This window comes from Podospora anserina, chromosome 2, assembly GCF_000226545.1.
Source record: "Podospora anserina S mat+ genomic DNA chromosome 2, supercontig 2".
NCBI classification, from domain to species: domain Eukaryota; kingdom Fungi; phylum Ascomycota; class Sordariomycetes; order Sordariales; family Podosporaceae; genus Podospora; species Podospora anserina.
The window spans coordinates 4472521-4493269 of record NW_001914858.1 but is presented as its reverse complement, the minus strand read 5'-3'; the positions used below and the strand labels follow the sequence as shown (position 1 = coordinate 4493269).

Below are 20749 nucleotides of genomic sequence, written 5' to 3'. Positions count from 1 at the left end.
CTAGGAGCGCCCCGCCATGACACCGGCACTGGACCTCAGACCGATGACACTTAGGTCGGCCTTCCCAGCTGGCCCAGCTGGAACCAGCTCCAAGAGAGAACGGAGGCTGGATGCCTTATGCTGGGTGCTGGGAAATTGAAAACCGGCATGTTTTTGAACCGTCGGGAGAGGCCAGGTGGGAGACTCACACAAATACGACGTGGCGGGTGCTACCACGGCTAGGGGGAATCTTTTGCAACAGGCTGACTCCTCGAGATGCAACCGTCTGCACCAAAGCAGTCATTTGACTCTGCCCGCCTCACCATTTCGCAAGCAGCGCAGCCCTCGCGCTGCAGACAAGGCACAGGCAACAGCAGCAGGGAGTTCCAGACAGCAAACAAAACGCTGTGACTTGCCGTTGCTAAGCTACAATAGGTAACTGCTCTACCTTTATCCAAAACAATAAATCTGTGGACGCTCAGGAATGTAACCAACCGCTACCTTATTAGCCTGGACCTCGCTCTCCCCACCACCGTTTTGACACAGATATCATGATGAACTACGCTTCAGTTGGTGATGGCATCCTCCTTTCCAAGCTTCTCCGCCATCCTCTTCCCATAACTCCCCGCCACCTCCTTTGCAACCCCCTCCCCGCTCCAGTAAGCCCCTGTCACAGTCCCCAGAGCAACAAACGGCGCGGTGTGCTCCCCCGCCAGCCAGATCCCCTCACCCGATATTCCCTGCCGCATGATCTCGATGTCTTTGTCGCCCTCCTTGAGCCCCTTCTGGAAGTTGGCATAGCTGCCATTCCCCGCCAAATCATCACCAAGCCAGTCAGTGGCTACCGCAACTACAGGGTGGCAGTCGGGGTTGTTCTCGTCGTATGACGGTAGCCGTGAGTAGTATGGCTTGAAGAAGTTGAACAAAAAGTCGAGTTTCTCTTTCTGCGAGGGCAGAGAGCGCAAGGTGGATGTGATATGTCGTGATTCATCGCCGTATGTGTAGAATAGCAACGTCGGATGAGAAGAAGGCCCCATGGAGGCGAGCTCGACGATCTCGTTGGTCCAACCGGCGGGATTGGTGTCTTTGGAATAGTTTGGCGAAAGCCATTGGCAAAATCCTTGGACTTTCCGTCCATTTGCATCAGGTGTAAGCCAGAAGGCAGTTGGGAAGAAGATGTACACCTGTGACACATGGGGTGTTAGTCATATGTGTGCAGACAAAGTCGTGATAGACACGGACCTTCTCTAGGCATCCGTATCCAATATTCTGGATGGCTTTGGATAGTCGATCTGGAAGAGGAGGGTGGAAGGCGTGAGTGTTCTGTTTGAGCCATCCAAGCGGTGTGGTGACAACCAGCTCGTCAAACTCGAGTATCTGGCCATCGGCAGTCATCGCCCTGGGAGTTCCATTGGGTGATGTAGATTTTCCGTATATCTCCGATACCCGCGTTCCATATCGAATATCAGCGCCATCAACAGCTGGCTTCGCTACCCTCTCCAGGATTTTGTGGTAGGTCCCAGCGCAAAACAAATTTTCTGTTGTAATGTCAGTGTCGGCGTGATACGAGTTAGCTCTTGAAGATGTCTTACCACCGTCAATACACTCTTCTAACCAGAAGAACTTGAGACTCTGTGTCTCAACTGGACTGCCAACAAAAGCCCCCCAAAGATCGGCCATCTGCAGGACAAATTTCCTCTGTCGTTCATATCCCTCTAGTGTATCGGGTATTTGCTTGAGAATTTGCTCCTTGAAGAAGTCTAACAGCGTCTTGTCCGCGTCTATTTGAGTCCCGTGCTTCTCAGAGTACTCAAAAGCCTCTTCAATGATATTCCACATGACCGTTGAGAATTTCTCTCCCTCCTGTGCAGATAGAAGTGTGCCGTCTTCGTCAAAAACATACGATTCGCTGTCAAAGACCCCAGTGTGTGTCTTGGTCTCCTTTGCCAGATCCAGGATCGGGTTATCATCAGTGCCATGGATCCAGTTGGCGCCCATGTCTATCAGATTGCCGCTGGGGAGCCTTTCTTGATGTATCCTGCCGCCGAGGCGATTACGGGCTTCAAGGATCGTCACTCGGAAGCCATATCGAATGAGGATATCTGCACATCGAAGACCTGCAAAACCAGCACCGACAATCCCAATGTGTGGTTTTCTATTCGGATCCAAAGATTCGAACTACCAAGTGAGTTAGCGGCATTAACACCAGCTTCTACTATGAACCACAGGTACCTGTAAGACTCTATCCATGATGCCCAGTTCCTTATGTGATCTGTCAAAAGTGTAAAGCCTGGCTGTCTTCAGATCTTGATACAGCTTCGAGGTGACTCTCCGAGAAGCGCTACTAATTGACATCGAGTAAGCATCCATCTTGGTGAGCTTTTTTGGAACCCTCGAAAGTGTGATAACACTGCAAGAAGTATTGTAAAACTACTAGAAGCTCGATGGTCTGTAGGAATGAATGCAACAATGATGGCGGTAACAAAAAAGAATGTCGAGCAAAAGCCCGCACCTCATGGTCTACGAGGAGACGGGTGGATATACTCATGAGATGAACATCACGAGGGGGTACTTCAGCGGGGAAAGGCTGGGAGTAATCGCCTTCTGGGCCAACAAGAGTTGCACCTGCCATGCTGAGCCTCATAAATTGCTTGACCAAAGCCGCAAAGGTGCAAGCAAATGGTGAGATAGGCATAGTCGGTCAGGAAGGTAAGCTGCCTTGCAGTATTGGAAGGACGGCTTTGGTGGTGGTATCGGTCCTCCCTTGTCAGATGGAAAGGCCGATAAGAGCCTCGAATTATGCCGGAGCACACCAGCGGGTTATGAAGGGTTCAGCAGCGAACCCTCGTCAGTGGTGGACAGGTAATCTAGAAAGTGCAGTATCTTCTCTCGGAAAGCCAAAAGAAGAAGCTGCCGGTGAACTGCTGTCCCACACAACTGTAGCACCGGTGAAAGGAACATCCAGACCACTGGGTCTAGAGCAGTCTCTTGGAAGCTGAAGTAGCCAATAGTTCACTGATACTTGAGCATGCAGCTGATGCGGTCGGAGAGCTTAACCACGAGGTCCCACTCACCGTGTGTGCCACAGACACCACGTATGACACCAAGCCATGGAGAAACACTTACAATACGAGCAACTTTGTAAGCCTATGAAGGTGGAAGAGATAAGGGCCGCCGTAAGCCAGAAACATGAGATATCCACCTCTGATGATGAGTGTTGGCGTGTATCTCCCTAGAAAAGAGAAACAAGGTACAAGAGATAAAACACAGCTGTAGTCTTTATCGAAACACTCGATTTGGACCTGTCGTTCAATATCGCCCGAGGCACCCGCAACAAGCTGTTCGATTGTGGGGGCATAAGGCAAGGTCAATGCGGGGTTGCGTGGAGCAAATGCAACAACGGAAACGGACTCGAGGAAACACCGCTCCCAGGCTGAAACCTTGACATTTGAGGAAGACCAACGGGATATGGGTTGAGAAACAATTGAGGCTCTTCAACAGCTCGAAAGAGGTCGCCCGCGAACCCAAATAGGCGTGTAACCACTGACTGATTTGTGGTTAATCCCTGTCGCAACCCCACGCTGCCGGTCGTCGATGACGACACTTGCCGACGGCTGGCTTGAGCCCCCCTGCGAGGGTTCCCCGCGGGGAAAAAAGACACCAAACAGCGTGTCTGACAAGGTTCCGTGAAGTATTTCGGCAGAATTCCCCTGAAAATGGCAGAGAATCTTCGCCGATTCTGAGCTGGCAATGGTCTTTGAAGAAACCGAGTCATGGCGCCGTCTCGGAAGTTCCAATCCGCAGGCCGAGTGCCACAGCATCGACGCAGCATCACATGCTCCGCACAGCGCAAGCTCAAGATGACCTGGAAGAGTCTTGGCACGGGCTTGGAGACGCAGCCAATCACAGGCAATGCAATGCGGATTTTGGAGCATTCCCCACATTCCAGGGCCCCGACCCAGCCCAGCTTCCAAAGCCGAGGTCGTCCAACAACACGGGCAACACAACCTGCCGAATCAAGTCCAGTGACCCGCGGTCAATTGGGGAGGAATGCCCCCTGGTCCAGGTGATGATGGCCTGGAGGTTGCTGGGCCCGAGATCTGAATAAAAACCACATGGTAGCCTTCCTCGACCCATTGTTCCCTGTTCTTCTTGTGTGAACCTCTCTTCCTCGTTGATACCAGTTTCTTTGTTTAGGTTTCTCCCGTGTGTCTTGATCTTTGCGACAGCGGCACCGCTTCTTGTTCCACCATCCATCTCTGTGATACCCTCCCTTTTCTATATTTCGAAACCCTCAAAGATCAACCAACAACCATCAACATGTCCTCGTCCGTCCTCGAGGTCCCCTCCAAGACCTTCACCCGCGCCGAGGTCGCCAAGCACAACACCGAAGATAGTGTCTGGTTCGTCATTGACACCGTCGTCTACGATGTTTCCGAGTTCCTAGATGCCCACCCCGGTGGTGAGGCTGTCCTCCGTCAGGTTGCCGGTACCGATGCCACTGCCGCTTTCTACAACCTTCACAGACACGAGGTTCTCCAGAAGTACTCTGACCTTGCCATCGGCACCATCGAGGGCGAGAAGCAGTCCATCATCACCCCCCAAGCTGGCGATCTTTCCACCGTCCCATATGCCGAGCCCCTCTGGCTCACCCCCCAGTTCAAGTCCCCTTACTTCAAGGACAGCCACCGCAAGCTCCAGAAGGCCATGCGCATCTTCACCGACAAGTACATCACCCCCGAGGCTCTCGAGAAGGAGCGCTCCGGCGAGATCGTCTCCCAGGAGCTTATCGACCGCATGTCCAAGGCTGGTGTCCTCCACATGAGAATGGGTCCCGGCAAGCACCTCCACGGTGTCAACCTCCTCGATGGTGCCGTCGACGGCAAGGAGTTTGACTACTTCCACGACATGATCTGCTCCCAGGAGGCTGTCCGCGCTGCCTGCCGCGGCTTCCAGGACGGCAACATGGCCGGTATGGTCATTGGTCTCACCTGCGTTCTCAACTACGGCCACAAGAACCCCGCCCTCAAGGCCAAGGTCGAGGAGGAGTGCTTCTCTGGCAAGAAGAAGATCTGCCTCGCCATCACCGAAGCCTTTGCCGGCTCCGACGTTGCCGGCCTCCGCACCACCGCCAAGAAGACCCCCGACGGCAAGCACTACATTGTCAACGGCACCAAGAAGTGGATCACCAACGGTGTCTTCTCTGACTACTTCGTCACCGGTGTCAACACCGGCAAGGGCTTGTCGGTGCTCCTCATCCCCCGCGGCGAGGGCGTTGAGACCAAGCCCATCAAGACCTCGTACTCCCCCGCTGCCGGCACCGCCTACATCACCTTTGACAACGTCAAGGTCCCTGTCGAGAACCTGTTGGGTGAGGAGAACAAGGGCATCTATGTCATCCTCTCCAACTTCAACCACGAGCGGTGGACCATGGCCTGCGCCACCATCCGCTACATGCGTCTCGTAACGGAGGAGTGCCTCAAGTGGGCTCACCAGAGAATCGTCTTCAAGAAGAGGCTCATCGACCAGCCCGTCATTCGCCAGAAGCTCGCTAAGATGATTGCCCTTTGCGAGTCTCACCAGTCCTGGCTGGAGACCATCACGTAAGCGACCCTTTCCCCCCTTTCCCCACCTATCTGTCCACAACATCCCACTAACTTTTGTGTCATCATTAGTTACCAAATGTGCAACATGTCCTACTCCCAACAAGCCAAGCACATGGGCGGCCCCATCGCCCTCCTCAAGATGTCTTGCACCCGCGCCGCCCACGAGATCGCCGACGAGGCCGTCCAGATCTGGGGTGGTCGCGGTTTGACCCAGACCGGCATGGGCCGCGTGATTGAGAACTTCAACAGGACGTACAAGTTTGACTCCATCCTGGGCGGTGCCGAGGAGGTTCTTGGTGATTTGGGTGTCAGGCAGGCTATGAAGTTTATGCCCAAGGCTGTCTTGTAAATTGTGGCGAGACAGAAAACAAGAAAAGAAAACTAAAATAGAAAAAAAATGGTTGGAAAGGGATTGAATACCTAGTCAAGGACATGGGGCCGATGTAATGAGGGATAGGAAGAGGTAAACATATTTTTGTTATCTGTTTTTGGAATAGCACAGATTAGAGGTGTAAGAACAACATACAGAAGGGCCCTCAAGAGGCTTGAATTTCAAGATCTCCATTGACTTTTCTGATTCTTGACTTGCTTGTGATGTCTTTCCTCAGGCCAGGTGAACATATCACAACTCTAAACAAAAATTCAACACTACACACACATGGCACGAGAACCACGACTGTTGTGAACCAGACCAGTTGTCATTTCTATGGACCCTTCTCGTGAATCCTTTTCCAGTCCCGATCCATGATCTAGTAGTCATAAAACCGTTTTTGCCATAAAACCCAGAACCCAGATCCGCGACTTGGTTGATCTCTTCTCTGCTGCTGCCTTCGTGAGCAAGACTCGGAATCCCATTTGGAGATAGCCCTGCCTGTCCCAAACGCCAATATGGTTGTGCAAAACTTTTCCGTGTTTGCCCTGGTAAAAGTCCGTATGATCGTCGTGTCATGACAAGTTGCGAATGGGTAACTTTTTGCGATAGTAAAAACAAGTAAAGGAAAAAAAGGAAAATTTGGGGAATCTTTGTCCCGACCTAGATTGCGTGCAATCAGGTCGTGGAAATGCCAAGCGGAGCGATATCCAGATTGCCTCTGAGATACCAGCAATGCACCGTCGAAGCGCCGATGTGCGAACACCAAGCACTTCACCTGGACCGGCCGCACACCGGTCCCTGCCGTCAAACTACCTCCGAGCTACCTCCCCCCTCCCTACAACTCCACTTGTTTCCATTCTACCCTCATCCTGACGAAAATAGCAAAATGCAAAGGCTGAAAGTGGCTGAAAGAACAGGGTGAGAAGAAAAATGCTATCGCTCCGTCTCTGCTACACCCGCAACTTAAGCGCTGTTGGGGCACTGGGACTGGACGTGGCCAGACTGCTGGCACTTGTAGCAGATCTTCTCGCCACCAGTAGACTCCTTGGGGCACTCGCGGGAGAGATGGCCGGAAACGCCACAGTTATAGCACTTGTTGCCGTTGACGCAGTCACCTGAAGAGTGCGTGTTAGCTGTCTGTATGAACAAGACAAGTTGTGGAAGAACTTACGGGACAGATGACCCATGCCGCCGCAAGAGTAGCAGGTCTTCTGGTTGAAGTTGCCACCATAGCCGGAGTTGTAGCCACCACCATAGGAGTTGCCGCCCTTCTGGCAGTTGCGGGCAATATGGCCGACCTCGCCGCACTGACAACAGATTTAGTACAGGCGTCTGACTGTGGTACACCGAATAGCAGGAGCTGACCTTGTAGCACTCAGCAGAGCTGCCACCACCACCACCCTGGCGTGGACCCTGGTCACCACCGGTGGGGCAGTCGCGAGAGATATGGCCGGCCTGGCCGCAGCGGTAGCAGGTCTTGGTGTCCTTGGGACCCTCGGGGCAGTCACGGCTCATGTGGCCCTCAACTGTAAAGCGCAAACATCTCTGATCAGTCTTCTGTCCATCTCGAGCGAAGTATGTCTTCAGGGTAACCTACTGCCACAGTTATAGCACTTGGCGGCACCCTTGTTGGGGCAGTCGCGGGCCTATTTGCAACATGTCAGTGACTCGAAACCAAACAGGACAATACCTCTCTCCGGTAAGGAGTCTCTCGTCGCCGGTGTCATACCTGATGAGTGGTCTGCCCGCCTATATTTCTCTCATGTTAGATCTTCTCTCCCTCACACAACAAAAGTCAGGCGGTGTCATGGTGATGTAGTGCGGGGTGCTCTTTGCCAAGAAAGGCAGGAGGGTTTCCCACTGCTATAAGCTGTCCAACCAGGATGTCCCAACATGGAAAGTCGGTTCCAATGAAGACAGTGATCCAGTGCGATGGCATCCAAGCAGAGGGAAGGGTTCGACTCTGATGCGCAGACCGACATCCAACGATCCGACTGCAAACAGAACATGACATGAAGGGTCATGCGGACGTAGAAAGCCAAGCGTATACTCGAGGCGTATATCATGTGCAGACCACCCGATGAAAGCAGCCATGCGGTGTGTGTAGCGAGGGCATCGAAGTCACAGTATCGGGCAAGGGAAGAGTAGGAAAGTCGTCGAGACTGGACGGACGGGGGCAAACTCACAGGTGAAGCAGGCACGTCCTTGGGAACCGTAGGAATCCATTGTGATAGTGTAGTGGGGTTGGTGGATTGTTGTGAGGTTTGTGAAGAGGATATCGAAACTGTGCGGTCGTCGACAAGAGTCAGCTAATCGAAAATTGATGGGCGAGACGACGATGTCAGGGAAGTTTGGGTCGAAAATAAAAATTGTTTTGGCGTCGGCAGGTTGGGGAATGTGAGGGCGCAAACTCAAACTTGGGAAAGGTGGGGGGGGCGATTGGTGGGTAGGTGTGACGGTGTGGGGTATTTACTGACCTTTGGTAAGTTTGTGTGAATGGCAGACGCACAACACAATTGATGGGGGAAAAGTTGTTGTTGTTGGATGGAGAGGGAGGAAAGCTGCCAACGGTTGGAGGGGAACGGGGAACTAAAGTACTGCTCCGGTGAATAGCGAGGTTAGGAGAGTCGGGGCAGAAAAAAAGTCGAGCGAAGGAGCGGGTGCTGCTGTGTGGTTTGTGAGTGATTGAAATTTTCTGGACGGACAGTCTGTGTGGGGCACCCCTGCTCACAAGCGACCTCGCCTGAATTGGCAGTCTCTGGAGCTTCCAGTTCCCAGCAATTCTCCTCTGACCGGAGCAATCTTTCAGCCTCCGTCAACCTCCGTCAGAGGTCGGCTGTGGCGCAGAGGATGTCGATCTTGGAGTCTGAGATCCTGAGGGCACCTGGATGCAAATTTCTGAGCTTCAATTGCTGCTACAAGTGGCTATATCTCTCTATGTACTAGGTATCTTGCTTAGGCTGGCGTGTGAGGGGCCAGCCACTTGTTGCTGCCGTCCGTTTGTCGCACTTTCTTCCTTGCTACCAACCGGTTTATCAAGCTTGAATCTCATCAGACGGTACATCTAGATTGGTCTGTTGCAACTCGTGATCTCATTAGGTGGCACTGGTAGTAGACGGCTGGGCGCGCCCACCAGTGAGCTTTCAAAGTTGCTGTCACGGTACCTGACCGTACGGTATATCTACACTGTGCTGTGACTAGCCCTGCAGTTTGCGGTTCACACTTGCCCTGTTGGATATGGGAATCTCACTCGTCCGCCACAAAGGGCATCCTGGGCCGAGGGTTGTATACATATGGCGTCCAGGCACGGCTACAGCAGAGCCCCTGCATAGCACTTGGGCTAGATGGTGGACCTCCTTTTTGTCTGAACTGCTACTCCCTTCCCCCATCTCTTCCAATAATTTCAACAGCTCGCCATGGAGCCAATGCAGCACTGATACGTGGTCCCTTGTTGGCTTCATCTTTCCTGCAGCAAATGGTTATCTGCCTCCGCATGCGCCTCAACATGACAGAAGCTGAAATACCCTTCTCGCAACTCTCCATATTGCTATCCCGGACATGTCTACTCGCACAGACTATTCGGAAGCAGATATCAGGGAAGTAACTGCGAGAAAGAGACGAACCCGGGGCGATTTCTGGAACTGTTCCGAGGCTATTGTCCTGGCATGGCACTCAACGCGGCCCTACGCGCCCCTTCTCCCGGGTGTCTCTCTGGAATTCTCTGGGAAGGGTGTTCGTATGTTTGATTGCCGGATGTGCCGCATTGCCACTTACCAGGCAATTGGGGATTGGATGATCTGGTGTTGTGGAAGAGCCTCCTTTTCAGCCTGTTCGTCATAGCTGTCCCTTCTGGCCGGCATCTCAGCCTTGGTTCGGAGACCGGTCTGGTCATAGAACAGATTTAACGGACCAGAAGTGCGCCTGCGTCAATTGCGATGGCTGGTGACACGGAAGCCAAGTATCCGCGCGGGAAGGGAGGCTCGTTAACAGAACGATGGGCCATGGGTTGGATCTGATAAGCCTACTACCACTGTGATCCGATATCAGTCAATCCGGGCCGAGGGTAGGGATAGCTGAGTGGCTGTGAGAAGACGTGGCATGATATCTGGCCGCCTATGTCGACAGGGGCAATTTTATGTCAGTAGACCTAGTCGTGGTAGGGGACAAGGTGATGTTGCGGGGAAGCCTTCGTATATGCTACCAAAGATCTGGAATATCTCGCCATTGCCTTTTTTGTGGATGGTGTCTTGACCTGCATATCTGATTCAAGGGGTCCGGGACCAAGGCTTTGTGGGGTTGACTGGCCGAGGAAGCAGATGCGAGGCAACGTGGCTATCAAGCAATGTCCAAAGACATCGTGGAAGGCGGCAAAAGCATCCTGGGCTATCTAATTAGTCACGGTTTGATATCTGGCCAACTCGCACAAAGAAACGTTGGGATACAAGACCAGCACCGCCGTCAACTGCTGGTGCAACGATGGCGACCAGGCATGCAGGGACGATGTCGCACCAAGGCGGGGTGTTGGGTGGCGAGGTGGTCCAAATAGCCCCTCTCACGTGAGCACGTACTTGGATGAGTCGCGTCGCATTCTCGCGTTGTCACGTTGTCGACAGAAAATAGGGACTGACACAAGAGTCAGGTATTGAAAAGACTTGAGCGTATTTCTCTACCTTACCCTTTTGGAAAGATTTATCTGGGTTATACAGGATCCTTCAATCCTGGCCTACCTAAAGCATTCATAACTGCCTAACGGCCACCTTAGGTATTTTTCAAAGTTTCTAAACTTTGCTAAGGCCGTGTTTCCAGGTAGCACCCCGTTATTTTGTACAACATGGAAGCTGAGCTATGACGTGACGCGTGGTTCGTTGGCGTTTACGGAGGAACAATCCATGCAACCCATGCAACCCACCAGCGCTTCTGCCTAGGCGTCTTGCCAGAGTATAAGATTTCCTGCAACTGTCCGAAATGCATCCTCCTCATATTTTTGCTTGGCCCTATCATGACGGAATCTTGGGAACGGAAGGGGCGGCCAGCTTTGATTGCTGCGCTAGAGTCTGTGTGCGACACAATTGGCCATGACATTGAGGCCGGTAAGAGTTTCCATGCCCGGTTTCTCGTCCAGACAACTAACAATATGGTTTTGCCAGAGGTTCGACAAAGAGAAGATAGACGGAATGCAACTTTTGAAATAGAACTGCAGCAGCTCAAAGATGCTGCCTCTAGGGCCGAGGTCCTTGAACAAGAGAATCGATCTCTCCGCCAAGAGCTGGAGCAGCTGCGACAGAAGCACACCAAGCCACCGATATTACCAGCCAAGTACGATGTCAACACTCCGGTCCGACGAGTCCTCGGGGAATTTTCCCCTAACAGAACGATCCGCGCGCCGAGTACGGTTTCATCATCGGGCGACATCGAGAACCCGGACTGGGAAAAGAATTATGGCAAACTTTGGAAGAAGAAGGAGCAGGTGGAGGAACGACTCAAGAAGGTGCAGGAGAGTTACGACACTGCAAGGGAGGTGTCAAAAGCTGCACGAGAGGAGAGAGACACGTGGATCACGTATGCCGATGCCTTGGAGAGGAAGATTAACAAGCTGGAAACAAGACTGAAGCAGCAAGATGCGAATACTCGACACCATGCAGAGGGGACTGGTACGGAGCGGGCGATTATATATGAGTCCCGTGAATCACCAAGCGATTTAGGGCTCAATACGGACTCGTTGTCGCATCTTTCCCCTGGGCCCAGACCGAACGAAGCAGATTATACCATGAGACACTCTACTCCGGCTTTTGACGAGCTCCACAGACGAGGGAGAATAGTCAGTATCGAGCAAGGTCCATCTGCTGAGGATGGTGCATCTGATGATCCAGACCAACCCACGGAGGCGCCTGAGCTCCCACCGTTACCACCTTGCAAACGGGAGGCCAGTCCTATCAGGGTCAAAGAAGAACCTTCGTCTGATGGCCCGATTGTTGTTTCTGAGCGCAGTCTGCGTAAGCGGAAACACGCGTCCGATAACAACAACAACAACAACAACATGCCTCCTCCACCTCGCAAGATCAAAACCGAAGTCAGTTCCGACCCGGTAGTGATGGGTGAAGCAGCTGTCTTTGCCCCCCATGAAAGCATTGACCTGGACGAGGGTTCTAGGGGCATGCCGACACCCAGAAAGCAACGTGAAATCTGGCGCCAAACTCTTCGTGAGGACGATGATGGCACTCCGCAACCCGATCAAACCTCCAGACTGCTGTATCCGAGAACGACAGCCGGGAACCCATCAACCGCACCGAGACCGACCCTGTTTATTGCAGAGAGTGTTGAACTAGCCCAACAAAGCATGTCGGAGGTTTCGGACATCTCACGCAAGCAGAGGACAGCTCAAAACACTCATCGAAACCTGGATTATGAAGTTGCCGAAGTCGCCGAGGATGGGTCTGACGAAGAATTTGAGCCATGGCGGCCAACCAAGCCGCCCAAGAAGGCTGCTGGAAGACTCCAATCATTTCCCGACAAGGCCTCACCAGAATCCGAGGTCACTCCTCTCAGACCTCTCCATCCAGTTCGCGGGGGCATAGAATCACCATCAACTGTTTCACGGCCGAGGCAGGCCAACGACAGAACGTCCAGACCCAAAGCACGTCGGCTTCGAGATAAGCCATTGGGACAGCTGAGACTTGAGGATTTCAAAGTAAACCCCAAGTTCAACAACGGTCACAAACATGCCTTCAACGAAGTCGTGCGTGGCAAGGCTGACCGGGCCGAGTTGACAGGGTGCAATGACTACAACTGCTGCGGTCGACATTACCGGGCCGTTGCAGAGTCTGAATTCAACGCGACAGGCTCCGGCGTGTTGTCCCGCATGGCAGATATCCAAATGATGGAGGAGTACCTGGGACCCCATGCCCATAAACTAATCGAGATGACACGTGAGGAACGGCGGGAAACTTGGATGAAAGCAAAGAGCCAGCAAATAGCAAACAAGTTTGGACGGCATCGCGAGAGATTTCAGAGGCAACCGTCCCCGCCTGGTTATTGGAACCCTGATATGCCTACGACGCAGGAAATGGAAGAGAACAGAGAAGAGGCAGCGAGGAGGGGGAGGAAGCAAATCGAGGAGCGGTGGCGAGATGCCATGAAAGTTGGTGGTGGGAAATGGATGTTTAAAGATGAGTGAAAGTGCTTGCTGGGTTTGTAAAACAACAGCAACAAAAAGAAGCGTGGGGTTTTTTTGAATTCTAGAATTATATTGAAGATCGATACCCTTTTACTCAGTTCTCCAACACCCTTCTTTGGCTACCAACTGCCCGCTACTATCCTTTCTGGCGCGGGTTTCAGTGAGGTGATCCATCTGTGTTGTCTTTTACTCCGATGCTGGGGTTGCAACACTGGGACATGTTTTGTATTATTATTAGATAGCATTAATTCTCCGAGACTCTGTTTGCAGTCTGAAGAGAATTGCCATGTTGATCTGATCTTGGGGGGCTGCAGAATCGCAGCGGGTCTTGAGGCGGCCTGAACGAACGGACGTTGCCTTAGGGTTAGGGTCAGTCCGAGCGTCGGCTAGGCCTCTTAGCTTTGGGCCCTTTCTTTGGTTTCTCGAAAGGAGGCGGTTTAAATTTTGTCAACCACCACGCAAGGCCTCACACCTGGTTTTCACCCAGAGGTTGGCTCTATCCATCCAGCATCACTTTCCCGTGTGCTGTACCGTCCCCCCGCGTCCTGGCAGCACGCTGTCCAATGTGCCGCACCGTGTCTCTGGCCCCCTGCACCCGCCGGAGCAACGACTCATCGAAACCGTCGAGGCCGAACTGACAACGACTTGTCTTGATTGCCTAGAACCGGCGCACCGCACGCCAGCAAACGACGCGCACCGGCACCGGCACCGGCACCACCACCACCACCACCACCCACCCACTGCCGCCAGCTCCGACACTGCCAAGTCAGACAGGTCGGGCATTTCGTTCCCGCCGCTCCAAGTTCGCCTCTTGCTCTCTCCCGGCAACAGCCGCCAACCCACCCCCAACGTTGCCCATCATTGACGCCCGCGCCGAACCCTTCGAATTCCATCGCCAGATCCCGCCCTCACCGGGGCTCCCACCTGGTATACGCCCAGTCCGCCGCGGTGGCCCTCACTTCAGTGAGCAGCTGCCGCCACAGCTCCCAACCCAGGCCGGCATGATGAACAATCGCGCGCATCTGCCGGCTGGGCAGCAGATGCAAGGAGGCGCCGACATGGGAGGAGGTCCGCCTCCTCCTCGCCGTGGAAATCGTCACCAGTATGGGCCTGCTCATGGTTACCAGTACCAGCAACACCAGCATCATGTCAACCCCTCCATGTACAGCCATGGGGCTCAGTACATGAACCCCTACCCGCCGAACCAGCCCTACTACATGCCTTACCAGCAGTATCATACTGGCGCCATGCCGCAACCTTACCTTCCGCCCCAGTACAATCACGCCCCTTACACTCGTTCGCCGCCTGCTGTGCAGCAGTATGTCCCTCTGCACCAGCCCTATGGCAGACCCGCCCAGCACTCGCCGATTGTGTCTTCGCCATACCAACCGCCCCCTTCTGCTATGCCCCCGGTCGTTGCCCCGCTTACCCCGTCAACAACCCATTCATTTGCCGTTCCGCCTCCTACGACGATTCCCCCCTCGACCATACCCCCTTTCCGCGAGTTTATTCCAGCTTCACATCAGCCGTTGCATAATCACGAGGTGCAGCCTCCGGTTCAGCCACTGCACGTCCACGAAGCACAACCACCTATTCAGCCAGAGTTCCAACCCTTTGTGCCCCAGCAGCAGCAGCAGCCGTTCCCGCAGGAGTATAACCAGGAGGCTTATCGTGCCTCGGAAGTCAAATCCCCTGCTGAGGTTCAGCCTGAGCAACAAGAAGCGGCGATTGAAGCAGAGGCCCCGGTAGAGACTCAAGTAGAGGTCGCGGTAGAGACGCCAGCAGCTTCTGTGGTGGAGGGTCCGTTCAACATGGCAACCACCCCGGCAACATCTGAAGTCCACCCCATCACTTCGCCATCTGAGAAGGTATTGTCAAAGCTGCCATGGTTCTCCAATCCCGAAGCTGGATTCCCCGCTCGTGCCCCAAAGTCGAGGAGAAGACGCCCGGTCTCTAGCACTCCTAATTTGATTCTCGAGAAACCGGCGGAGGCTCAGCAGCCAGAGCAGCCGGAGCAGACAGAACCTAAGGAGGAGCCAGTTGTTAATGCGGAAACCACCGTTAAGGCTGAAGTAACTGAGGCTGCCACCGCTCGTTCGGAGACACCGTCCACCCATGAGCAGCAGGTAGAGGATACACCCCCAACCACGCCAAGTTCTGCCCAAACGACCCAGGCATCCATCGCAGTGGCAGTCAGCCCCAGCACGACCGTGAAGCCTGCTACTCGCTCAGCTATCCCGGCACTTCCCACAGTTCCTGCGGTTCCCGTTCTCCCAGTAATTCCAAGGATTGCTCCAAAGGAGCTGCAAGCGGTGGAGAAGACAGCTGTTCAGCAAACTTCCGTTGCTCCCACCAAAGACGAAAAGTCGACCGAGGCCGGCGAGGGTGCTCGCCAGGTGAATGGCATGGGCGAGAAGTCCGAGACTGAGTCTGCTCCTGCCCAAGCCGCACCAGCTCCAACTCCAGCTCCTGCAAAACCCAAGGCCTGGGCCGCTTTGTTCGCAAAGCCCAGTGCAGCTCCCTCTGCTGTGGCCTCTACTGCCGCAGCTCCTCGCGTCCACACCAATGGCAACGCTGCCGATGTCTCTACCGCTGCATCTGGAGCCGTTGGAAGTTTCCCCAGTTCCAAGGCGGATTCTCTTGCCGAGGCTTTACAGGCCTACCGTCCTACTGGTATTGACAAGCTGCCCTTTATTGAGCCCAGAGGCTTGGTCAACACTGGAAATATGTGTTACATGAATTCTGTGAGTTGACTCTGGTCTCAAGTTACAATAGTTGATACTGATGCAATGCAGGTTCTTCAAGTTTTGATTTTCTGCATTCCGTTCTACGACTTTCTGGATCAAGTGTCCAAGAAGGCCACTCACAGTTTCAAGAGCGAAACGCCTTTGATCGATGCACTGTAAGTTGCAACACGACCGTCTGAGTTAGCGTTGACTAACGCAAAAGTGCAGGATCATGTTCATGCGTGAATTTAAGATTATCGACTCTGCTACGTCAACTGACCTCCTCCAGAGACGGTTGAAGCCGGAAGAGCTTGAGCAATATGGCGAGTCTTTCACCCCTGAGTTTGTTTACGAAGCCATTCGCAAACTTCCCCGCTTTGCCAGCATGAGGCGTGGTCACCAACAAGACGCCCAAGAGTTCCTTGGGTTCCTTCTTGAAGGTCTACACGACGAGTGTGCCCAGGTGATGCGTACTGCCCCTGTTTCAGCAGTTTCTACCGCACCGAACTCAACTCCGTCTTCTCCCACCACTTCCAAGCCAAACGGATCGCTCGAGGGCGCTGATGATTGGCTTGAGGTTGGCCCCCGTCAACGCGCTGCTGTTACTCGGTCTTCTGGCCATTCACTCGCTTCACCCATCAACAAGATCTTCGGTGGGAAGTTGCGCTCTGAACTGCGTGTTCCTGGCAACAAGACCTCGGTCACGCTGGAGCCTTACGAGCCGCTGCAACTTGACATTGGTGCGCCCGAGATTCGCAACATCATTGACGCCCTGAAGGGTCTAACTCGACCGGAAACACTCCACGGCGATTTCAACTCGCCCCACGGCAAGAACGTCAAGGCCACTAAGCAGATCTTCATTGAATCGGTTCCTCCTGTTCTTATCTTGCACCTCAAGCGTTTCCAATTCGACGCCGAGGGTCAAGGTGGTACTGTCAAGATCTGGAAGAAGATTGGCTATCCTCTCGAGTTCGAATTCCCACAAGAGGTTCTGTCTCGCTCTCAACGCAACAGCACGGTTCACGAAGGTGTTCCTCGATACAAGCTGACGGCTGTTGTGTACCATCATGGTAAGAATGCCAGTGGCGGTCATTACACAGTAGATGTTCGCCGACAGGATGGCCGAGAATGGATTCGTATCGATGACACCGTTATCCGCCGTGTGCGCAGCGAAGATGTGGCTGAGGGTGGTGCCGAGGAAGAACAGGCCAAGTCTGGCTCTGGTAACCAAAAGGACAGCACTGGTAGCAACAGATTCGGTGCCATGAATGATGAGGATACCGGCGACGACGATGGCTGGAAGCAAGCGGCCGGTGGCAAGAAGTGGAGCAGCGTTGTCAACACACCGGCTACCAACGGACAGAAGCTGCCCCCTAAGCAGCACAAGGACAGCATCAAGGACAACAAGGTTGCTTACTTGTTGTTCTACCAGCGCGTTTGAGAGTCCTTTACCTCGAACGTGATCTCCAAAGAACTGGTCCACTGACCAGCCAGTCCTGGTGCGACATGGCACAGGCTTTCTCGGCGTTCAAAAGCGAGGATGGGTTAGAAGGATGTAAGATATCAAGACCGCGGGTGCGAAATGATCAACAAAGGGCTGGCAGGCGGCCGGCCGGTGTAGTTAGGTTATCGACTAGCGGAGATGGCAGCCAGCTACTCTCTGTTTCGATGAACTCGTGATGACGGCAGGATTGACCTTCCTGCCCTTGGAGTGAAGGCGCTTCACAGGCGACCCATGTTGTCTTGCTGAAGGGAGGAGCAAGGGACCAGGGCGCCAATCTTTGTCTCGCCACCACCCATACCTGTGTGAAGCGTAATACTTCACGTCCTCCTTTTTCCATCACTGCCTCTCCCGAATACTTTTTATACTCAAGATACGATCACCTCGATTTCCGACTAATCCCCCCGCCTCCTATTTCACCACAATCCGACATCAAACACACTTTTCTTCTTCCATTTGATCTCGCCACGGCATTCACACAACATATCCAACTATACATACCCAAAATGACATACTTACAGTTGTGGATTTTCACGCAGTACTTCTCGACCTCTACTATGTCTCTAGATATAGCTGGACCAGAAACAACCATGCCCTGATATTCGGCATAAACGCAAAATTTTAGAACGGGAGGGTGGGTGGAGTACAAAACAAAAAAAGGATAATGGGGTTTTGTTTGGGACTTGGGGAGGGGAAAATGGACGAATGATACGAATGGATGACTCTTCCTAGTTCTCTAGATAATTTCCTGGGGTGGTAGGAACGAGGGGACGGAATGTATGTGATGCATATGAGAGGGAAAACCGAATAAGGAAAGGTGGGATGGTATCGGATGTTGAGCGGTGGGTATCTTTGGGTGTAAAATGATGGGAGGGGGGGGGGGGGTAGTAGATGTAGATGAGAGAGGGGTGATAGTGATATTGGTGAAGAATTAAAAGCACGTACGTTTACAGGACTTCGGCCATTGTTCAGGTCTACATGGTCATTCTTATAACCGACTAGACTGTATCGTGAACTCCTTGCATCGTTTTTCTTAAATTGACGGAAATATACCAACTCTAGATTTAAGCCTCCATGGCGGGATCAGCCTCCACCATGGCCTCTCTAATCCCCTCCTCATCTGTCTTTGTCTCGTCTTCCACCCCCTTCCAGCCTGTGGCCCACTGCAAAATCAACACCACCACCGTCACCCCAGCGGCACCCATGTACAACTTTCTCAGCGCCATCTCATACCCGCCCACAGCAACCCCCCGTTCCATCTTGCTGAGTACCCCTTCTTGCCAGACAGCGGCCGGACTGCCCACCAAAACGGTAATCAACTTCTCCCTCCGGTCCGTGAACTCCCCATGCCCCAGCTCCAGAAAGCCCCGTGTTAAACTACCTCTCAGAACCCGGTTGAAAACCCCGCCCCCAATCCCCGTCCCAAAACTCCCCGCGAAACCCCTAAACGTAGCCAGCAAACTTGTAACGATAAAATGGTCTTTTGCCGGTGCGAGATGCAACAGGTGAGCGAGCGTGTAGTTCACCGCTGCGCCGGTACACAACCCGTTGATGAAGACCACGGCGATATAAACCCCGTATCTCGTCTCGTGGTTGCTCACGAACGAGAGTTCAAAGAGGGAGCAGCCAAAGATGAAGAGGGATAAGAGGCAGGGCAGCCAGAAGGAGCCGGAGCGCTTGATGTGCAGCCAGCCTACGAGCAGACCCCCGATGCCGAAGCCGAGGTTGGTGGGGATGAGGACGGAGCCGGCGAGGGCGGGGGAGAGGCCGCGGACGGCCAGGATGAAGATGGGGGCGTAGAAGAGGACTGTCCACCGCGAGGCCATGAAGCCTAGTTGGGACAGGCAAGATAGTAAGACGCCGCGGGAGGAGAGGATGGGGAGAGGGATGATGGGGTCGGGGTGGCGGGATTCGATTAGTAGGAAGAGGGAGAGGGAGAGGAGGGATAGAGCTAGGGGGGCACGGGTGTAGGTTGAGAGGGCGTATAACAGGGAGGTGATGGTGGCGGTGAGGGTGAGGGCGCCGAGGTAGTCGATGCTGGAGAGTTTGGTGAGGAGGGATTTGTCGCGGGAGTGGTGAGTGGAGGGGCGGTGGGGGATGCTGAGGAATACGCCCAGGCCGGCGAGGAAGGAGAGGGGGGCTTGAGATCCGAAGAGGAGGCGCTGGGGGAGGGGAAAGGTTAGTTCTGGAAGGGATGGTTGAATAGGGGAGGGGGAGCTTACCCATCCTATGACTGGGAGGAGTGCACCGAATACCACTGCGCCTGTTGAGACTCCTATGGTGAAGCCCGCGTTTACTAGTCCGATCCACAGCCCCCTTTTCTTCTTGGAGGTGAGCTGGATAACCAGTATCATACACAGTGTCATGATCCCACCGCTCCCAACACCACACAACACTCTGCCTAGGATAAACACCCCGAATGTAGGCGCAACCGAAACAATAACCGCCCCAATGGCAAACCACGTCGAGCATATGAGCACCATCACCCCAGGCGAGAATATCATGGACAGACGACCAACAAGAGGAGCGGTGGAGGACACGCTAATCATGTACGAAGACGTAAACCACATGGCGTTTTGGTAGGCATCCAGGTCCTCAGCAATGGAAGATTGAGTGGTGCTGATGCCAGACATGTTGGCTGCTTGGAGGAAGATAAGAGCCCACATGGATAAGATGATGGCTGTGCCTCTTTTCCAGCCCAGGGGAGGGTGTTCATCTTCCTCTGAGGGCTCATTATGGACTGTTGACTCTCGTTCAAGGGAGATGTGACGGGCGATGGTGACTGAGGATGTGTCGGACGCGAGAAGGGGTGTTTGCTCGGTAGCGGCGATGGTTGCTGAGGTGGTGGAGCTGCCGGACCCGTCGTCAGCACCGGGCCCAAGACGGTCCTCGGTGAGACCGACTGTCATTTTGGAATTGAAGAAGAGATGATGAGGGGTTACTATTGATTTATGAGCAGATAAATTTTCATATTCCAATTGATTTGTTGAGATTAGAAAGGGTTCAAGATGAAGTGAAAAGGCGGGACGTCATTGATGTTATATTGATTTGTAAGTCGCACCCTTGTCTGGGTAATGGCCCAAGGGCCACGAGAATGGTTATCCGTGTCCATCTTTCAGTTTACTTTGGGCCTGAAGAATGCTCTCGACATAATGAGTACATGGCTGTTCAGTAGCATTCTTTGCAATGATGTTGGAAAATTATGGTTCAGATGAAAGGGGTGCTAAGCCAGCACCTTAAACCCTAACCCGTGCACAATTTTATGCCTTCCGCCAAGCTATCTCACTACTCACCTCTCACTCCACACCCTCCCCATCTTCAACCTCACTTTTCCGTTTCACTTTTCCACTTACACAACTCACTATTTTTCACTGGAATAGCACTTTTCTT

General features: G+C 53.4%; 6 protein-coding genes across 6 annotated transcripts; 3 read left to right on the top strand and 3 right to left on the bottom strand.

The window, feature by feature from the left end:
- Nucleotides 1–545: 545 nt before the first annotated feature.
- Nucleotides 546–2349, bottom strand: PODANS_2_12940 (uncharacterized protein; the record flags this gene model as incomplete). The annotated part of the gene is made up of 3 exons (XM_001912077.1): nucleotides 546–1163; nucleotides 1222–2157; nucleotides 2203–2349. 3 exons carry the CDS (start codon nucleotides 2347–2349, stop codon nucleotides 546–548), a joined length of 1701 nt encoding a protein of 566 aa, XP_001912112.1.
- Nucleotides 2350–4299: 1950 nt separating this feature from the next.
- Nucleotides 4300–5934, top strand: PODANS_2_12930 (uncharacterized protein; the record flags this gene model as incomplete). Its single annotated transcript, XM_001912076.1, has 2 exons — nucleotides 4300–5582; nucleotides 5655–5934. 2 exons carry the CDS (start codon nucleotides 4300–4302, stop codon nucleotides 5932–5934), a joined length of 1563 nt encoding a protein of 520 aa, XP_001912111.1.
- Nucleotides 5935–6921: 987 nt separating this feature from the next.
- On the bottom strand, nucleotides 6922–7473 carry PODANS_2_12920 (uncharacterized protein; the record flags this gene model as incomplete). Its single annotated transcript, XM_001912075.1, has 3 exons — nucleotides 6922–7073; nucleotides 7130–7265; nucleotides 7324–7473. The coding sequence occupies 3 exons, from the start codon at nucleotides 7471–7473 to the stop codon at nucleotides 6922–6924; spliced, it is 438 nt and encodes a 145-aa protein (XP_001912110.1).
- Nucleotides 7474–10957: 3484 nt separating this feature from the next.
- PODANS_2_12910 (uncharacterized protein) lies at nucleotides 10958–13132 on the top strand (the record flags this gene model as incomplete). Its single annotated transcript, XM_001912074.1, has 2 exons — nucleotides 10958–11048; nucleotides 11106–13132. 2 exons carry the CDS (start codon nucleotides 10958–10960, stop codon nucleotides 13130–13132), a joined length of 2118 nt encoding a protein of 705 aa, XP_001912109.1.
- A 1001-nt stretch (nucleotides 13133–14133) lies between these two features.
- On the top strand, nucleotides 14134–17299 carry PODANS_2_12900 (uncharacterized protein; the record flags this gene model as incomplete). Its single annotated transcript, XM_001912073.1, has 3 exons — nucleotides 14134–15876; nucleotides 15928–16034; nucleotides 16087–17299. The coding sequence occupies 3 exons, from the start codon at nucleotides 14134–14136 to the stop codon at nucleotides 17297–17299; spliced, it is 3063 nt and encodes a 1020-aa protein (XP_001912108.1).
- A 1124-nt stretch (nucleotides 17300–18423) lies between these two features.
- Nucleotides 18424–20268, bottom strand: PODANS_2_12890 (uncharacterized protein; the record flags this gene model as incomplete). The annotated part of the gene is made up of 1 exon (XM_001912072.1): nucleotides 18424–20268. One exon carries the CDS (start codon nucleotides 20266–20268, stop codon nucleotides 18424–18426), a length of 1845 nt encoding a protein of 614 aa, XP_001912107.1.
- Between the last annotated feature and the right edge of the window lie 481 nt (nucleotides 20269–20749).